Genomic DNA, 19,039 nt, shown 5'->3' with positions numbered 1-19,039 from the left:
TGTTATTTATATAACGAAAATAATTAATAAATTATCGCTTGGTATTTGGCTTCTTTCACACTACCGTTAGTATATGTTTACCTCTCTTCCGTCAGAGGAAGAGAGGATCGAAAGACTAAACAGAAAGCAACGGTTCCGTTAGAATTACCATTGATTTCAATGGTAATTCTTTTGTTTCAGTTGCTTTCCGTTTGCTATGTTTAAGTTTTCTTGCACGAAAACAAAAGTTCTGCAGACTGCACTTTTGCTTCTGTCAAAAAAAAAAACGGAGACCTAGCGAGTGGGGACAAATGGAAAGAAATCAAAAATCGCCCCTAGTGATGGAAAAAAACTATTTTTTGGCAAAATTGCCCAGCCCTACCATGTGCCATTGATGTAAGGGGTGAACCTCGGCTATGAAGGTGCACGAGGGCCGAACGACACGCTACAGTGGAGCAGCGCGCTGTGAAATTCACCCAGGGGGCTACCGGACGTGTGTCTAAAACAACAGTTCAGTGAACCCTACTGCTGGTCATTGCTCCTATGCTAACAAAGGTGCATCGGAAAAAAAAAGACTTCAATTTGCTTGACAGTATTGGAATTGGACCACCAATGATTGGCAAAGTGTTGCCTTCTCTGATGAGTCACGTTTTCTGCTTCATCGATCGGATGGACGTTGGCGTGTCAGGCAAGAAACATCAGAGAACAAACACCCTGCAACCATTGCTGGAAGAACACAAGCTGATGGCGGCAGAGTTATGGTCTGGGGATTTTTTTTATGCCATTCTCTGGGCCCACTCATCCATGTAGAAGGCACTCTGAACCAATTTGGGTATGAATCCATCATTCCAGATCACGTCCAACCATACATGCTGTTTGTCTTCCCTGGGGCAGATGGAATCTTCCAGCAAGACAATGCGTCTTGTCACATGGCTAGAAATGTCAGACAGTGGTTGGAAGAGCACGACCAAGACTTCCAAGTACTTCCCTGGCCCCCTAATTCGCTAGACTTAAACCCAATTGAGCATCTGTGGGACCACCTCGATCGTCTTGTTCGCTCTATGGATCCTCCCCCACGCACCCTCCAGCAAATGTGCGATGCTCTGCAGTCCACATGGCTCCAGATACCCAAGACCACCGACCAGCACCTTATTGAGTCACTCCCAGCCCGTCTTGCTGCTGAATCACTCCCAGCCCATAGATGCCCCACAATATAATGCCCCCAATAGCTGCCCACAGTATAATGCCATCCATAGCTGTCCCCATAGTATAATGCCCCTATACAGTATAATGCCCCCATAGCTGTCCCCACAGTATAATGCCATCCATAGCTGTCCTCAAAGTATAATTCCCACCATAGCTGTCCCCACAGTATAATGCCCCCCATAGCTGCCCCCACAGTATAATGCCCCAATACAATATAATGCCGCCCCATATAGTAAAATGCTCCTATAGCAGCCCCCTTCCCTACCCAGTATAATGCCCCATAGTGCCTAATAGAAAAATAATAACATAATTACTTAGCTATCCCCGTTCCGACGACGGGTGCCGGATCCTTCTCCTCCGGTCTATGCTGTGAGTGACTCGGCGCAGACAGACGATGATGTCACTACATCGGGCCTGCCTGCACTGAGCCACTCACGGCAGAGTGAATGCTGGAGCATTCAGGAAGCGGGACCAACGCGGTAAGCTTAGGGGCCCGGTCAAAATTGCGACCCCTAGAGTTACGCCACTGTATACAGTAGCCTATGACAGTGCAGGTAGATACCTCCCTGCCCTGTCATAGTGTTCAATAGTATCTGCATCCAAAGGACGTGAATGTGGTGTCGCTACCGCTGTAGCAGCCATAGTGGCTGCTAGCAGAGCCTCCGGGCACGGGCCCGCTCATGATGCGGGCCCCGAAGCAGTGTTACTAATGTTACATTGTTTAAACATGTGATGTATAAACCTGAAGTTATTACTGAGATCTGGAATAAGTTTTCATGCTGGTTAACTTTTCACACACTCATCTGCAGACCGTTATCAAAGACATTAAGATATGTTGTAATGCTTATTGTGCAACTTCCAGGTTTTGTTTTTCATAGGATCAGATCACAAGGCTCCAACATCTGTATTGACAGTTGTTTACCGAATATAATCTGACCACATCTGCTGAATGAACAGTAATGGTCGATCAAACCCAAGAGCAAGAGGCCCCTGCGCCTCATGACGTAGCTGCAAAAAAATGGAACGTCGGAGCACACGTTTTAAGAGCATTTATATTTAAAAAATAAATAAATAAATAAAACAAAATAAAAATGGCACTACCTGTAGCTTGCTACTATAGAGTTCCTTGATGTCAAAATCACAGTAGATGAGAGAGGTTTACATACAAGTGGATTTTCGCAAACCCACAGCCACTAATGCCCTTTTACACCACAAAAGTTTCCATCCACCTTATATAAAAAGATCATTTGTCCTATGGACAATTTCTTAGGTTAAAAAGAATTAACAGCGATTTACAATAATTTTTTACAACAATCTATGGAATTAATGGAGAGATTGAGAGCTAGAGGGTACAACAATGCAATACTATCTGAATCCTTTTCTAGAGCACTTCAGTGTGATCACAATACATTACTCTTTAAAAAAAGACAAAAAAAACAGTCCTGGCTGGAGGCAATGTCTATTCACTCTCAAGACACTTCGGTAAAGTTATTGTGGGTTATTGTACGTGATCCAAATGGACATGAATGGAGAGAAGTGTATGACGCTGATTGGTCAGCGTCATACACTTCTCTTTACAATGCCCACTTGGTCAAAAGTTAAAAAAACGTCTAGTTGAGCATTAAGAAACCAATTTGCATAAATCTAAAATTGTTCATAACGTGCTCAAAAATTATAGTTTTTCAAAATAAAAAACACTTATCTACATTACAGCGCCGATCAGATTATGTAGAAGATAGGGCACTTATAATCTGGTGACAGAGCCTCTTTAAAATAGATTTTGAGTAACCCCATATAAAGTTCAGCTGTTCTATTAGGATTTTCCTGACATTTTCTTTGTTGCATGGGACCGCAAAGCCATGGTCCGTAAAGAGCTTACAACACATCAAAGGGATCCGATTGTTGAAAGGCAACAGTCAGGAGAAGGGTACCAAAGAATTTCTAAGGCATTAGGTATACCATGGAACACAGTGAAGATGGTCATCAAGAAGTAGATTACAATTGGCATAACAGTCTAGCATGTTTATGCTATCTTAAGTGTTTTTAATCATTTTTGTGGTGTATTTACTCTGAATAAAATATATTTTTGTTGTGTATATATAGTGATTCCATGGTATTTTTTGCCTTACATACATACCTGCTTGTGTTTTGTGTAGTAGACTGTGGTTTACAGGGTATGTGGCAATATTTATACAGTGCCTGCCGGGGATAAAAACAATTTGGCATAACAGTGATATTACCAAGAACTGGACGTCCCTCAAAACTTGATGAAAAGACAAGACGAAAATTGGTCCGGGAGGCTACCAAGTGTCCTACAGCAATATTAAAAGAGCTGCAGGAATTTCTGGTAGGTACTGGTTGTGTAGTGCATGTGACAACAATCTCCTGTGTTCTTCATATGTCTAGGCTGTGGGGTTGGGTGGCAAGACAGAAGCCTTTTCTAACAAAGAAAAACATTCAGGTCCGGTTATGTTTTGCAAAGACCTACATAAAGTCTGCCAAAAGCACGTGGGGAAACGTGTTATGTTTTTGATGAGACTACGGTTGAACTTTTTGGTCATAATTCCAAAAGGTATGTTTGGCGCAAAGCCAACACTGCACATCACCAAAAGAACACCATACCCACAGTGAAGCATGGTGGAGGCAGCATTATGCTTTGGGGCTGTTTTTCTGCAGCTGGAACTGGGGCTTTAGTCAAGGTGGAGGGAATTATGAACAGTTCCAAATATTAGGCAATATTGCCACAAAACCTGCAGGCTTCTGCTAAAAAGCTGAAGATGAAGAGGAATTTCACCTTTCAGCACAACTACCCAAAGCATACCGCCAAATCAACAAAAGAATGGCTTCACCAGAAGATCAAAATTTTGGAATGGCCCAGCCAGAGCCCAGACCTGAATCCCATTGAAAATTTGCGGGGTGACCTGAAGATGGCTGTACACAGGAGATGCCCTCGCAATCTGACAGATTTGGAGCACTTTTGCAAGGAAGAGTGGGCAACAATTGCCAAGTCAAGATGTGCCATGCTGAAATACTTCTACCCAAAAAGACTGAATGCTGTCCTAAAGTCAGAGGGTAATTCAACAAAGTATTAGTTTAAGGGTGTGCATATTTATGCAACCACTTTCTTTTTGTTCTTTAGGGTATGTGCACACACACTAATTACGTTCGTAATTTACAGACGTATTTCGGCTGCAAGTACCGGACCGAACATAGTGCAGGGAGCCGGGCTCCTAGCATCATAGTTATATACGATGCTAGGAGTCCCTGCCTCTCTGCAGGACAACTGTCCCGTACTGTAATCATGTTTTCAGTACGGGATAGTAGTTCCACGGAGAGGCAGGGGCTCCTAGCATCGTACATATGTATGATGCTAGGAGCCCGGCTCCCTGCACTGAGTTCGGTCCGGGACTTGCGGCCGAAATACGTCCGTCAATTACGGACGTAATTAGTGTGTGTGCACATACCCTTATTTTAAATTTTTCCACACTAAAAGATTTCAGTTTGTTTTTCAATACAATTGTACAGATTATAGGTGACATTAACAGTGGAAACAGTTCTGAATTGATTCATCTTGGACTGATTTTGTAACACGACAAAAACCTGGCATTTTAACAGGGGTGTGTAGACTTTTTATATCCACTGTATATCACTAGTACATATAACGATTGTTTTTTGTTATTTTTTTTTGTCTAAATTTTCCAAAAATTTGTTCCGCTTTGGAAAGCCATTAAGTTCCCATAGGGGTTGACACCTATTTTTTCTAGATTGGCAAATCTGCAAATTAATGCAAGGACAGGGGCGCAGGTAATGGGTGAAAGGAGACCCCCGGGCGCAGTTAGGATGAAGGGTACTGGCAGCAGGATCAAGATCACAACCTGGTTCCCCTTGCCCCCTGCACTCAATTGTATCTGTGTCCTTGGGACGTGGATACAATTGAACAGCCTAACTAGCGCCGGCGGGTGCAAGGGAACTATCAGTTCTCTGCCCCACCATTCGATGCTTTTCTTGTGATGCAGGCGACACAATGATGTAATCGCACCACCTGCACTGTTCCGCTGGAGTAGGCCTGGTCAGAGGAGAATAGACCTGCATCGCTGGAGGACAGTTTGGGAATGGGGACAGGTCAGTATGTGTTTGCCTGTGTGACAATATTTACAGGGGACACTGTGTGGCACGATCTACAAGGGCACTGTGTGTAACAGTCTACTGGGGGCACGGTGTGTGACACCCTACCAGGGGCATTTTGTTTTAAAAGGGCACAATCTATCGCACTATTTTCTGGGAGCACAGCATGTGGCACTATTTTTATGATGGACAGTGTGTGGCAATTTGTTTCCAGGGAGCACAGTGTGTGACATAATTGTATTCAGGGGCATAGTGTGTGACTGTATAATCAGGGGCTCAGTGTATGGTGCTATGGTATTCAGGGGCACAGTGTGTGGCACCATGAGGATTTTGTGTTCGCTTAAATGTGCGGATATGTTGGAAAAGTGCAGCCAAAGACATTTGAGTGACAAACTCTGAAGAGGTCAGTCATGATCAGGAGAAGTTGTCATGGAGGTTTGGACAGGAAGGAGAAGAAATAAGAACAACTAGAATCTGAGAAAACGTCACCTGTGAGTCCCTGAATGTAAGTATTTGTTCTCTCTGACTGATCAGTACCGTAGTTTCATGCAGTACAAACTTCTATGGCAGGGGTTAACTTGAATTTGCAAATGATCTCTACATGGAGCTGTATTTGTGGTTGTATTGTATACATGTATATATGACAATTGCTACTGGGGGCAATATTAGTGTCTAGGTGCACTATTACTAAAGTTATTGAACCTTACTGATATTCCTTACGGATATGAAAACTAAAAAAACACATTTGTCACATATAAAAAAAAGTTACGTTACATTAATTGGTGGGTGGAAGAGATGCACGGCAAACTGAGTTAAACATCAGATGGGGGAGGCCAAAGTCAATCTTTCCCCCGGTAGCAGGTAAGCCTCTGTGCAAGGATTAAGAGACCAGCAAATTATAAATGCACAATTATCAGATGCCTTGAAAACACAGGTGAGAGCCCCTACAGGAGCGCTGATGGCTGCTATTTCCTGTTGCTACTTTTGGAACAATTTGGAAAAACTCAAAAGCTTATATTTACTATTGCTTTTTTTTTTCTAATCTCTCACTTCAGCAACCCATTTATGAGGAGTAATGTCCAATAAGAAGATTTTCACTTTTGAGTGGCAATAACCTAGTAAATATAGGAATAGATGATGAAAATTGAATTCTATACTAGTGGTGTACAAGAAGAGGAAGGGCCCCATAGCAAAGATCAAAATGGGCTCCCTATTGTGGTACTAGCTTTGGACAGAAGGGCTTGGTGTTTGTTTTGCCCTCCATCGACTTTCCATGACCCTTGGGCCAATTCCTTGCCCCCTTGCTTACGAACAATGCATAGGAGTCCTGCACTGGTTCTTGCCACAGAGTAACTAAAGGAGATGAGATTAACCAGGGCTGAGTCTCTTCTCCTCAAGGTTATATATGCTCTTTTTGTATACAATTATATGGTCTCTTTTAACAAGTTGTAGATTTTCTAGGAGCCAATTCTAAAAAACTTGAACAATAGTGCATGTTATGTCTTGTATAAATGATTTATGATATGTAATGGAAGGGGCACTGTTGTGGGTTGTGTCTGAGTATTATACACTCATACTTGTTCCCAATATTAACAGTCATAAAATGGAAGATAACTGGTCACCTGGTACATTTGGGACAGACTTGATGGTCTAGCAATTTCTACAGACTTTTGGATGTTTTTGACACTCACACATTGCGGTTACTTCATGTGGTGTATTAAAATGTCCTACAACATGTGTATAGTTTAAAAAAAAAAAATCTTTATGATTTCATTTCAGGTTGTTGGGCACGATGGCAGTTTCGATGTACTTTCTTTTACTTGTCCTACCATTAGTGTTGTCAAAGTCATCATCCCAGAACCCTGGTTGCAGAATACGGATCACTTCCAAAGGTCTACAGTTTGGTGAGTAGAAATTATCAAACACTGTTTCAGTCACTGTGTACATGGACCACTAACCAATTAGAATATAACAATGTGAAGCCAAAGGTGTAGCTATAGCCATGACAGCCAATGCTATGGGGCACATATTAAAAAAAAATGTATGGCTTCATACTTATCTATATAGATATCCTACAGATGAAGCAGACTTTTTTCACCCATGTTATAATGTTCAATAATGGCAGTTGATACTAGCCCACATTTAAAGGAGACTTTTTAGCAGGTTCCTTTGAGACATGGAGAAAAGTGTCGGCATGGAATGATGCTTGACCCAAGACTGTAGGGGTCTCCCGTATAAATATATTTTTTGCATTTCATTTAAGTAGATCTACAAATGTGTGTTTCATTAAGTTAGGATATCGTTGTTCAGTCTTACCGCTGTTTGTGCTGCTGAATATCCAAGTTGAGCACAAATACAATAAAGAGATGTCACATATGTTTTTACTGTGTGTGGACTAAATAGAATTTCTTTCCATTAGTGAAACATGAGGGACTAAAGTTTGTGGAACAGGAGCTAGAGAATATCACTATTCCAGATCTGAATGGAAATGAGGGGAGATTCAGCTACAGTATAAACAAGTGAGTATTCCTTGTCAAATTAAGTGTCCATCTCAAATTGTACATGATCTTGTACATAATACAGATTAATGTAAATTCATCATGTCAGAACCAGACCGTTATACCTAGATGTGTGGCGCTACATAGACGCTGCTCATCACTTCCTGTACTCTGTCACAGATCACATTTGCCAAAATTTCTTTCCCTTGTGCTATCCACTGATTCACTGACATGAAGTGCATCATCTCTCTTAAAGATGATGTTCTTCAGAACATTATAATGCAGACCTGGATTTTTATATCAATAAATTATGATATATATTCTTAGCATAGAAGACATGTAATAACGTTAAAATGTTTGTTGACTCAAATGCTTAAAAACATTTCATCCTTACATAACTTAAACTATTAAAATATTTGGTGCTTCCAAAGTGGCGCTGTGCTACAGATTATTAGTTATAGTAATCCCCAACCTGAGCTGAAAAAGTTTTGATACATTACCGAGTAGTCCATTAATTCTGGGCGTTGCAGAAGGTTCCAGGTCATGGGCCCACTTACAATGTTATCTTCTGGCGAGTCCTATGATATGTCAAAAATGAAGAACCCCTTGGAGATTTTGTACATTTACATGGTAAGGGCTTATCTGCCAGCATTGGTTTTCCTTATGGTCGCATTCCATATTAAGTGGCATGTACTGCACAATATGTATTGGTCTTATCATAAAATAGTGGGGGAATCTGAAGGTTTTTAATTTTTGCCATGTCAATAAGCACTCTCTTATAAATCACTGTGTTCTCAATCCTTTCTCTTTTCCGCAGTGTACGAGTCACACACTTACAGCTTTCACAGTCTGAGTTGTGGTTCCAGCCAAACAGACAATTGGTGTTAGACATTAATAATGCATCTATCAGCCTTAATTTCCAGAGAAAAATTCTCTACTGGCTCTTGTGAGTATCTTCCTAATATTTGTGGTTACCTGACATCCTCTAGGACGGTGCACAGGAACAAGTCTAACAATGTTACAGAAAAGTTGAAGTACCCTATTAACAAAATGATGTCGTTATGTACTCTTTAGCTATGACATGGGGATGATCAATGCCTCAGCAGAGGGAGTGCACATTAAAACTGATCTGGATCTTACCCGAGACTCAAAGGGACGTTTAAAGATTTCCAATATGACATGTAATGCATCCATCAGCAGAATGCAGGCTGGATTCAGTGGTACACTAAAGTAAGCTTACTACCATCATAACCTATCCATTTAGCTTGAATACAGAATTCTGAAAATGTTACATTTTTGAGAAAATCTATCTATCTAATATCAATCTATCTATCTTATATCTATCTATCTATCTATCTTATATCTATCTATCTATCTATCTCTCATATCTATATCTATCTATATCTATCTCATATCTATCTATCTATCTATCTATCTCATATCTATCTACCTCTAAAAGAATCCAGTATAAATTGTAGATGACATGGCTGCAGTGTCTGTATACTATCATGGTTGTTTCTAGATCAATTATATAAGAACGGCTGAGTTCACTCTACCGTTGTAACTTGCGTTTATAAGGGATGATACAATGCTCTGCCGTCTCCGTTGCACAACGGCTACCATCGTCCTGTGGATAGCTCATCAGCATGAAAAACCGCCCCATGCATGGACAACCCCTTTAAAGTGAAGGTAGACATTTTGTTGGATAAATCAGAAAACATATCAATGCATACTATTCATTTATTAGGAGCCAAGCCAAACAAATTAAGGAATATACATATATTTTACTAAAATAATTAATTTCCTTATTTCTCTGATTCTAAATATTTTGGGCTCCAGTTACTAGATACCGTCATGAATAGGAATACGGTCATTGCTTTGTTGTAAGTAAAGCAATAAGCAGCTTTGTTGTTAGATTCCTTAAAAGTAGGACACCCATAGAGAACATAAAGTAGGTTAATTGTATAACGGACTGTGGGACTGGACACATAATGGACGAGATGTGATCTTCTGATCACATTGACCATCCTACCTCCAATATGATCATCAGAATCATTGATGGGCAAGACGGCTGTTTTGAGTTGGTATATGCTGCAATATGTCAATATCTGCACCTTTAGACCAGTCCAGTTGTTTTACATAGTTTGTTTTTTTTTTGTTGATCTTACCTGTTCTGGTTTTCTTGTTTTCTTTTATTTCAGGAGGGTATATGACTTTCTTGCTTCTTTCATAACCACAGGAATGAGATTTCTACTAAATCAACAGGTAGGAACTTGTGTTGCTTGGTATAGTCAAGCAAAGGAACTGGACAATATTATATTCTTCTCACAATCCACTATAATAACCAAACTGTCAGATTACTGACGAAAATGAAAATCAGTGGAGAACTGTCAAGAGAGCCATGAAGTAGTGCCAGCATATTCTGCGGTATCATTCTTAGGCCCGAGAAAACCACATATACACAAACCCAGGCAGGTTGTGGTAGCAAAAAAATTTTTTCCCCAGGGGACTTCAAAATCCATCCAAGTTCCCAGAATAAAATAAAGTTGTAGCCACAGATAAAGATATACAGCATATGTTTTGGGAATTTGTTACTGTGCACTGTGTAAGAGATGTAGAAAGCCAATATATAACCTTTATTGCACTCATCTGGCTCACATACAATGGGTAACTTTACCATCGTGATTTGTTTTCTGTTGTGGATATATATTTTTTCATATGTATTTTCAAATGCAGACACGTCTCCATGATAATACATGATGTTCTGTTACAGATCTGCCCAGCACTAAGGCATGCTGGGATGGTACTGCTGAATTCCCTGCTTCACACTGTGCCCGGTGAGTAGAGATGTGTGTAACATTTTCTCTGTGCAAACATTCATGTTATTTAAAGCATTCCCTTACTTTGGGCTAGTCTAGTGTTTCTCAGTGTTTTCTAAACCAAGTACCCATTACTGAAATAAACTACATCAAAGTACCCCCAAGGCTATAATCATACTCTGTGCTATTACATACATAGCATGATGACGGTGCCAGTACCCCTTACAGAAATGGCATGTACTCCTTGGGGTACATGTAACCACAGGTTAAGAATCTTGATACTAAATAAAAACTGTAATATACTTTAATACAATTGCAATACCCCGTGGTTTTGCTGAACCAAACGTAGATCACTAAAGGATTGCCTTTTTTTATATTAAAAAGCAAACTTGATGGCAACCCATGCCTATTTCCTGACAGAATCCGCAAGCATTCTGCCAATAATACATGTGAACAGAGCATATATACAGGGAGTGCTATATGTGGGGCACAATCTACAGGGGGGGCTATATGTAGTGCGCTATCTACAGGGGGGGCTATATGTAGTGCTCTATCTACAGGGGGCTGTATGTGGGTACTATCTACAGGGGGATCTATGGTGGGCACTATCTACGGGGATCACTGTGTGTGTGTGTGTGTGGGACACAGTGCATGGCGTGATTAAAATCAGGGATGCAGTGTATGGTGCTATTATAATCAGGGATGCAGTGTATGGTGCAATTATAATCGGGGCACAGTGTATTGTGCTATTATGATTAGAGGTGCTGGGGTGTGGCTTGATAATGGAGCTGAGCTGAGCAGTGAAGCAGTGCGGGAGAACTCCGGACGCCTTCCTATGCCTTCATGCTGAATTAAAGTACTGGCCACACAGGATTACTAACCTGTGTCGTGCTGTGTAGGAGCTGGCTGTTTTTACCTCGATTTCTCTAACTAGCTCTTATGTATTGCTCTGACTGACTGAGGGCTGCATGTCTGGTCCGGTCCTGTGATAGCTGATGTCCGGCAACTGAGGTCTATGATCGGGTGAGCACTGGAACAAGGGCTTTGGGAGCCTGCTGTTGTGGGCTGTTGGATACTGGATATTAGATATTAGACTTTATCAGACGCTAGCACCCGCTGACATATGCTGGAGGAGGAAACTGGAACCGATGCTTGGAGCTAAGAGCCTGGTGTGTGTCAGATCTGTAGAGTAATAAACTTCTTAGACCTGTAGCAATACGTCGGCTGACTTGCAGCTGAGAAAACAGAGAAAAACTTAAAAGATCTGCCCTGGACAAGGAGAGGCTATAGTGGAGGATTACAGGCACACAGGATCATAGTGGTGTTCACAGTGTTGTTCATAGAGCTAGATGTGCTTATAGCACCTGGTAACAGGGCTCAGGTGCAGGATCAGAACTGGGGTCTGTTAACCAAGTAACAGAGTAAACTCACGAACTCAGAGTTTACAGAATGTACAAGATAGGGCACTTATAATTTTGGTGACACAGCCTCTTTAAGTGCATATACTGTACATACTTTTTAGTAGGCCAACAATTAGGTATTAAAAATCATTTTTGAAATTGGTTTTATCTAATATTCTAATTTTCTGACACTAAAGTTGTTGTTTTTTTATTAACTGTTAGCCATAATCATCAACATTAACTGGTTCCCGACCGCTGGCTGTGTTTTTGCGGTCAGGGTCCAACCCGAGCCATAGACTTTTTACGGCTCGGGTTTTAACTTGCTGCTCAATGAACGCTGTGTATAGGAATAGAGGCAGCGGCCGCGCCACTGTCTCTATTGCTCCCGGTGTTCATGTGACTGGTCACATGATCGCCGGGTGCCGTTACTGACAGACTGCTGCTGGGTCTTACTAGACCCAGCACAGCCCTATTAGTGACAATAGTCACTATGAGAGGGCTGATTTCCCCTGTAAGTGGGGCTGCTGTGCAGCTCCAGTTACAGTGGAAGAACATGGTGTAAAAGAAAGAAAAATATATAAAGTCTCCCAAAAGGTATTTTTTGACCTTTGAGGGACAGACCATAGTAATAAAAAAAAATAGTAAAAAGTGCAAAAAAAAAAAAAATACACATAAAATACCCATTCCAAAAAAATAAAATGTCGCCCCCCCCCCCCCGCCAATCATTGTTGTAACGCTAGCGCTGACCCAATTACCCTAATATAGACATGTAATATATTAAAATTTACGGTAGACAATGACGATCACAAATAAAACGTCTATTTTAGGGTAAAACAATGTTATTACCAAAGAAACATAGCTGAAACGTAAAAAAGCTTATTTTTTTACTATTATTTTTAAACTTTAAGAATAAAAATTCTAAAATAGCAAAAAGGATGTGTATAAAAACGATAAAAAAAAGAAACCTGCATTATCTACGAAAAAAACATTGCAAAAATCACGTCGTTAGCCCAACAAATAAAAAAAGTTATAGCCATTTAACTAACGCGTGCTAAAAAGGGCTAAACGGTGTCTGGTCCTGAAGGCTCAAAATAGCCCGGTCCTGAACTGGTTAAAATAAAAAAAAAATGCTGGAAATAGATCACTCTGTGTGTAATGAATCTATATAATATGAGTTTCACTTGTTGAATTGAATTACTGAAATAAACTAACTTTTTGATGAGATTCTAATTCATTGAGAAGGACTAGTATATACAGCACCAGAACACAGCTTAGCACATAAATACAACACCAGAACCAAGCTCAGTACGTAAATACAGCACCAGCACAAATATAGCTCACGTGCAACCCCTGCCATATAGGTTTGTACAACGTAAAACTACAGCTCCCAGCATGGATTAAACAATGATAAGGATATACTGGGAGTTGCTGTTTCACAAGAAAAAATAAATCATATCACCCATCATCTCGCTGGAGATCATACAGTTACTACAGTACTGATTAGAGGCAGAATAAACATTTATATTAAGTGACTCATCAGTGATTATCTCAGATTCTAGTTGTTCTTTTTCTCTTTTCTTCTCCATCCAGTCCAGACCTCTATGATGACTTCTCCCGGCCACAGCCCAATTTTGCAGTTTGCCGCTTAGATGTCTACAGCTACTCACTATTCAAACATTTCTGCACCTATAAACGAAGATAAAATGCTCATGGTGCCAAACACTGTACCCCTAAATATAATAGTTCCATACACCTCACCTTTAATTATTATAGCACCACACACTGTGCCTCTGATTATAATAGCCCCATACACTGTGCTCCTGATTATAATAGCACAATACACTGTGTCCCACACACACAGTGCTCCCTGTAGATAGTTCCCCCATAGAGCCTCCTGTAGATAGTGCCCCACATATAGCCCCCCTATAGATAGCTTGCCACATATAGCGCCCCCTGTATATGGTGTCCCACATATAGCCCCCTGTAGATAGGGACCCACATATAGCCTCCCCAGTAGATTGTGCCCCGCATTTAGCGCCCCCTGTATATAGTGCCCCAAATAAAGCCCCTCTTAGTGTCCCACATATAGCCCCCCACCTTAGTGTCCCACACATAGCCTCCCCTGTAGATAGTGTGCCACATATAGCCTCCCCTGTAGACTGTGCCCCACATATAGCTCCCCCCTGTAGATAATGCCACTCACACTTTTAAGTGGAAAAAACAAAAACTTTACATACTCCACTTGATCTTGTTCCCACGCCGTCCTGTGTCAATGCAGGCCTGCTCTCTTCTGCGCCTTTCAACAACGGAAGCGTTGTGATTATGTCATCGTGCCGCTAGCATAGTTGAAAGGCGCTGATTGGCGCGACAAGTCATTCTGCCCTGCCAATCAGTGTCATTGTAAGGCAGGTACAATTAGTGTAGGAGGGGGCGGCTAGTTTCAGTGGCGCACCAGGCCGCCGACACTGATTGTTTGGGCGGCCAGCAGGTGGCCCACTGTTCACCAGCCCGTCCGGCATTTGCCAGAACTGCCAGATGGCCAGTCCGGCCCTGAATTTGGCTCATCTAAGCTTAAAACAGATCTGTCGTCCTACCATGCCACCCTGTTTAAGGGCAGCATAGTATGTGGACTCTAATATTAGCGCAAATGGCACAAAAAAATATTTTATGAGTCCACTCTATTCATGGGGGAGCACTCTTCCTGTTTGCCCCTACCCCTCTTACCAGTAATTGATAGCTGCTGTGTATCTGCATGTATACATTGCATCTTGTCAATCACTGACAGGAGTGGTATGGTGGAGCGCTCCCCTCCTCAATACAGCAGACTCATAACTAGGAGTCCGCTCCATGCTTTATTAGGATAGATATATATATATATATATATATACACATACACATATACATATACATAATATATATTTTGTGCCATTCCGGTTAATAGTCGAGCTGACCTGTAATACTCTGGTTTGGAGTCACTATAATGGTAAATAGAAAATTGCATAAAAAGTAATTTCCAAGTATACTATTATTGGAATTGTTTACCAATTTTTTTCTGTTGGACATTATATTATGTCTGTGCCCCTTAAACTTCTGTTATTTTGCCATTTTTGTTCTACAAACCTGGAGATAGTGGCACTGTATACTGGGAGTTTTGACTTCTGAAAATGTTTAATATTTCTTCCATTTTTGCAGTAAAAAATCCAGTGGATGATTACATAGGCATAGACTACTCTCTCCTCAGTGATCCTGACGTGTCAGAAGACAGTTTAGATATGGATTTTAGGGTAGGTATTATGACTAAACTGTGCAAAGCCCTTGTTAGAAAAAAAAATGTTTTGGTCAGTAAAAAAAATAGCCCAAACCTGGTGGTAAAACAACTGGTATTACGGACATGTAGGCACCCTTAGGCACCATATTCTTCCTGGAACCAATTCTAGGGCAGAATACCATTGTAATAAGACATCTGATGCAGCTGCTATGGGGCCAATAGCTTGAGGGGCCCACTCAGGTGTTCCTTTTTGTGGGGAACAACAAGTTGGTGGCTATCTGCTATCTAGCACTATTACGTGGATTCTCTGATATATGGGGCTATTATGCATACCTTTAATTATTGCCATTTATGCTGTTTCAGTTTCCTGTCACTGGGGGGGATGGGGGCCCATCTCATTTTGCAATGGGGCCCTATGAATTTTAGTTACACCTCTGTCAGTATATATTCGAAGATGAGAGCTCAAAACGTTCTCTGATGTTTCAGACATATTTTAAAAAGTGAAACTATAGAAAGCGTGCATATACACTACAATTTCCATTATCCATTAATGGATTATCCACAGTGCAGTACGCAGAGAGAGGGGGTCCATAGCAAAGATCCAAATAGGCCCTCATTTATGGATCTGGCTTTTGCCATGACCCTTGGGCCAATACCCTACCCCCTTTTTTCTAACAATGCAGTCCCTATGGTGAGGGGAGTCCTTCACAGATTCTTGCCACCGGGTGGTAAGGAGGATGGAACGTACCAGGGCATTGCACCCACTCTGCAAGGGAGAGATGCCGCTTGGTCTGCCTCTAAGGTATCTCTGCCCTTGATTATGCATTATAATGCAATTCAATCCAACCCAAGTGTATCATAGATGGTAAGGGGCAAGTGACCACTCTCTTTGAAACACATCCATAGTTAGTCTGGAGAAGTGCCCCCCAGTTGTTGTTGAAGCGCAGATAGGAAGACCGTTTTGATAGATGGGTTCATATACACCACATACTTTTCTCTGGCTGCACCAATCTCAGGATTATCAACATAACTGACTCCTTTTGTCTTTATTACAATGTTATACTGGGTACAGGAGATATTTCAAATATTTATTTAGATACATTTTTTTTTTTTTTTACTTTGACCAATAGTGAGGCCCAGACAACACCATGTTCTGGTTGGAGATGCCCCAGTAGAAAAAGGGTTGAGAAGCCGTGGTATAGAGAAGAGCTACTTACAGTTGGTTCAGGATGAATAGGCAAAATATGTCTTGAGATTGTGGAAAGTGCTCTCCACTCTATCGGATTCATAATAAATAAAGTTAAGGGGGTATTCCCACCGATATGCCATAAATATCTGAAAGATGCAGGCTCCCATCTAGAAAACTAGGGGGGGTTAATGGTGAGGCGGCCTTCGCAGAGCATGTGCACGACTTTCCCAATTCATTCCTATGGGTGTTTAAGTTGTGATTACCCCTTTAAGCTTCCCACCCAGCCACCCATTTTAATTATTTTTCTATTTAAGTGATTGGACTGGTCTACATATACATCAGAAAATCATCCATTAGATTTTCTGGGACCTTCCAGTTATCTGTGGAGCATAAATGGTTCTTGCTGAAACACTAGCAATCTCGGTTTATGAACTGAACTCCTTTTTATGTTCTAATACAAAAGAATCCCACTGGATGAGCCAGCTTTTACATCTCAGAATGTTTTTCTAGCCGTCTTGACCAGTCAACTAATGTTGAACATTAAGGGTCAAACTGATAAAAATGGACAAACTACGTTTTATTGAAGGTCTGTTTTCTGCAGGTGTTATATCAGCTCCACTAAAGCGGTGTCTCATCATTTTCTAGGGCATGTTCTACTCTTTAAATGCTGAGAATGACACAATACCCAACACATCGCCGGGACTCCACATAAAGCAGAAGGAACGCATGGTCTACTTCGCCCTTTCTGAGTATTTTTTTGATTCAGCAATGTATGCGTACTATCAATCGAATGTACTCAGTTTGGAAATTGCAAATCAACAAGTAAGTGTTATTTCTCTGTCTTAATATACACTACTTTTGGAAATGCCCATAAAGGGCAAACAAACTTTGGAGGTACTTGACATAAAATATTAGAACGTGCATAAAGAGCAACTCCCTAATACAGTGTCCATAACGGAGAAGCAGTAAAAGCATACATCCAACTGCCCCAGCTTCTGCGGGACAGTCCTGGGTTCCGGGCGGTGTCCCGCTGTCCCGGGTGGATTGGGGTATGTCCCACTGTCAACTGTATCTGCGTTCTCAGGACGCAGACACAGTTGAATCCAATGCTGAAGCAAGGAACCTTCAGCTCCCTGCTTCAGAATTAGTTCAGAGCAGAGGGAGCTCCTCAGCTCAATGAGGACTCCCCGGGCACAGAGCTACTTTATGTGCTGTGCTTGGGGAAGCCCTTGACATATGGAAAGTGGCGTCAGTGGTTACTGATTGAGAGAATCCCCGTTGCCGATGATGTGGCTGGGGATTCTGCTCCTAGAGGAAACCCCTGAGGTCACTGTCCATATATGGACATTGACGTCAAGGGCTCCTCCTGGTGTGGAATCCCCGGCCAGAGTCGGCGACTGGTATTCCGCTCAAGGAGTAGCCATTGACTTCACTGTCTGTATATAGACAGTGACATCAGGGCGTCCCTCTAGGAGCGGAATCCCAGCCTATGCTCTGGCTGGGGATTCCGCTCCTAGAGAGAGTCCCAATGGCACTATCTATGGGGCTGGCGCTATCTACAGGGGGTAGCGCTATATACAGGTGGGTGGTGCTATCTTCAAGGGGGATTTGGCACTATGAACATGGACACTGGCACAATTTAGGGGCTCTATCTACATGGGCACTGTGGCACTATCTACAAGGGCACTGGCACTTTATATGTGGGCACTGGTACTAGGGGCAGCTTCGGGGACATTATACTGTATAAGGGCAGCTAGGGGCATTATACTTTATGGGGCAGCTATGGGGGCATTATGCTGTATGGGGCATTAAGCTCTATGGGGAATTAAGCTGTATGGGGCAGTTATGGGGGCATTATACTGTATGGGGGCATCTGTGTGGGCCTTATACTGTATGAGGGCATAATGCTGTATGGGGAAATTTGTTTGGGCATTATAATGTATGGGGGCATCTGTGTGGGTATTATACTGCATGGGAGAATCTGTGTGGGCATTATACTGTATGGGCGCATATGTGTTGGCTTTATACTGTATGGGTGCATCTATGGGGGCATTATACTGTATGATGGCAGCTATAGGCGCATTATACTGTATGGCAGCAACTAGAGGGCATTATACTGTGTGGGGGCAGCTAGAGGGTATTATACTGTGTGGGGGCAGCTAGAGGGCATTATACTGTGTGGGGGCAGCTAGAGGGCATTATACTGTGTGGGGGTAGCTAGAGGGCATTATACTTAGTGGGAGGCAATATCGGGGCATTATAATGTGTGGGGGGTTCTATGGGGGCATTATACTGTGGGGAGGCACTATGGGAGCATGATACTGTGTGGACTGACCTGGGTGTGCATGGTCGGAGATTGGGTGGGATTAGAGGCGTGGCTTAAAAGAAAAATATATATTTTAAAAAAATCGCGGCATCGGTTGTCCCTCGTTGTGATACTTGAAAGTTGGGAGATATGGTAAAAGTGACCTGAAATTGGAGAAGTATATATAGAAGAGTTATAGTAAACTGTTATGGTAGTCTATAGTCTGCAAAGGAGACCCAGACTATAGAGA

At 41.8% G+C, this 19,039-nt stretch overlaps 1 protein-coding gene across 1 annotated transcript in view; it reads left to right on the top strand.

Annotated features, from left to right (window-relative positions):
* Window positions 1-19,039, top strand: part of PLTP (phospholipid transfer protein) — a 45,860-nt gene that overhangs the window by 15,916 nt on the left and 10,905 nt on the right. The window contains exons 2-9 of the mRNA XM_075845405.1: window positions 7,090-7,214; window positions 7,730-7,829; window positions 8,626-8,754; window positions 8,883-9,038; window positions 10,010-10,073; window positions 10,582-10,645; window positions 15,220-15,311; window positions 17,130-17,306. Of these exons, the coding sequence (XP_075701520.1) occupies window positions 7,103-7,214; window positions 7,730-7,829; window positions 8,626-8,754; window positions 8,883-9,038; window positions 10,010-10,073; window positions 10,582-10,645; window positions 15,220-15,311; window positions 17,130-17,306 (894 nt within the window). The 5' untranslated portion in view covers window positions 7,090-7,102. The remainder of the gene's footprint in view (window positions 1-7,089; window positions 7,215-7,729; window positions 7,830-8,625; window positions 8,755-8,882; window positions 9,039-10,009; window positions 10,074-10,581; window positions 10,646-15,219; window positions 15,312-17,129; window positions 17,307-19,039) is intronic.

The sequence above is a fragment of the Rhinoderma darwinii genome, chromosome 13 (genome assembly GCF_050947455.1).
Source record: "Rhinoderma darwinii isolate aRhiDar2 chromosome 13, aRhiDar2.hap1, whole genome shotgun sequence".
Taxonomy (NCBI): Eukaryota; Metazoa; Chordata; class Amphibia; order Anura; family Rhinodermatidae; genus Rhinoderma; species Rhinoderma darwinii.
This window is presented reverse-complemented; position numbering and strand designations above follow the sequence as displayed.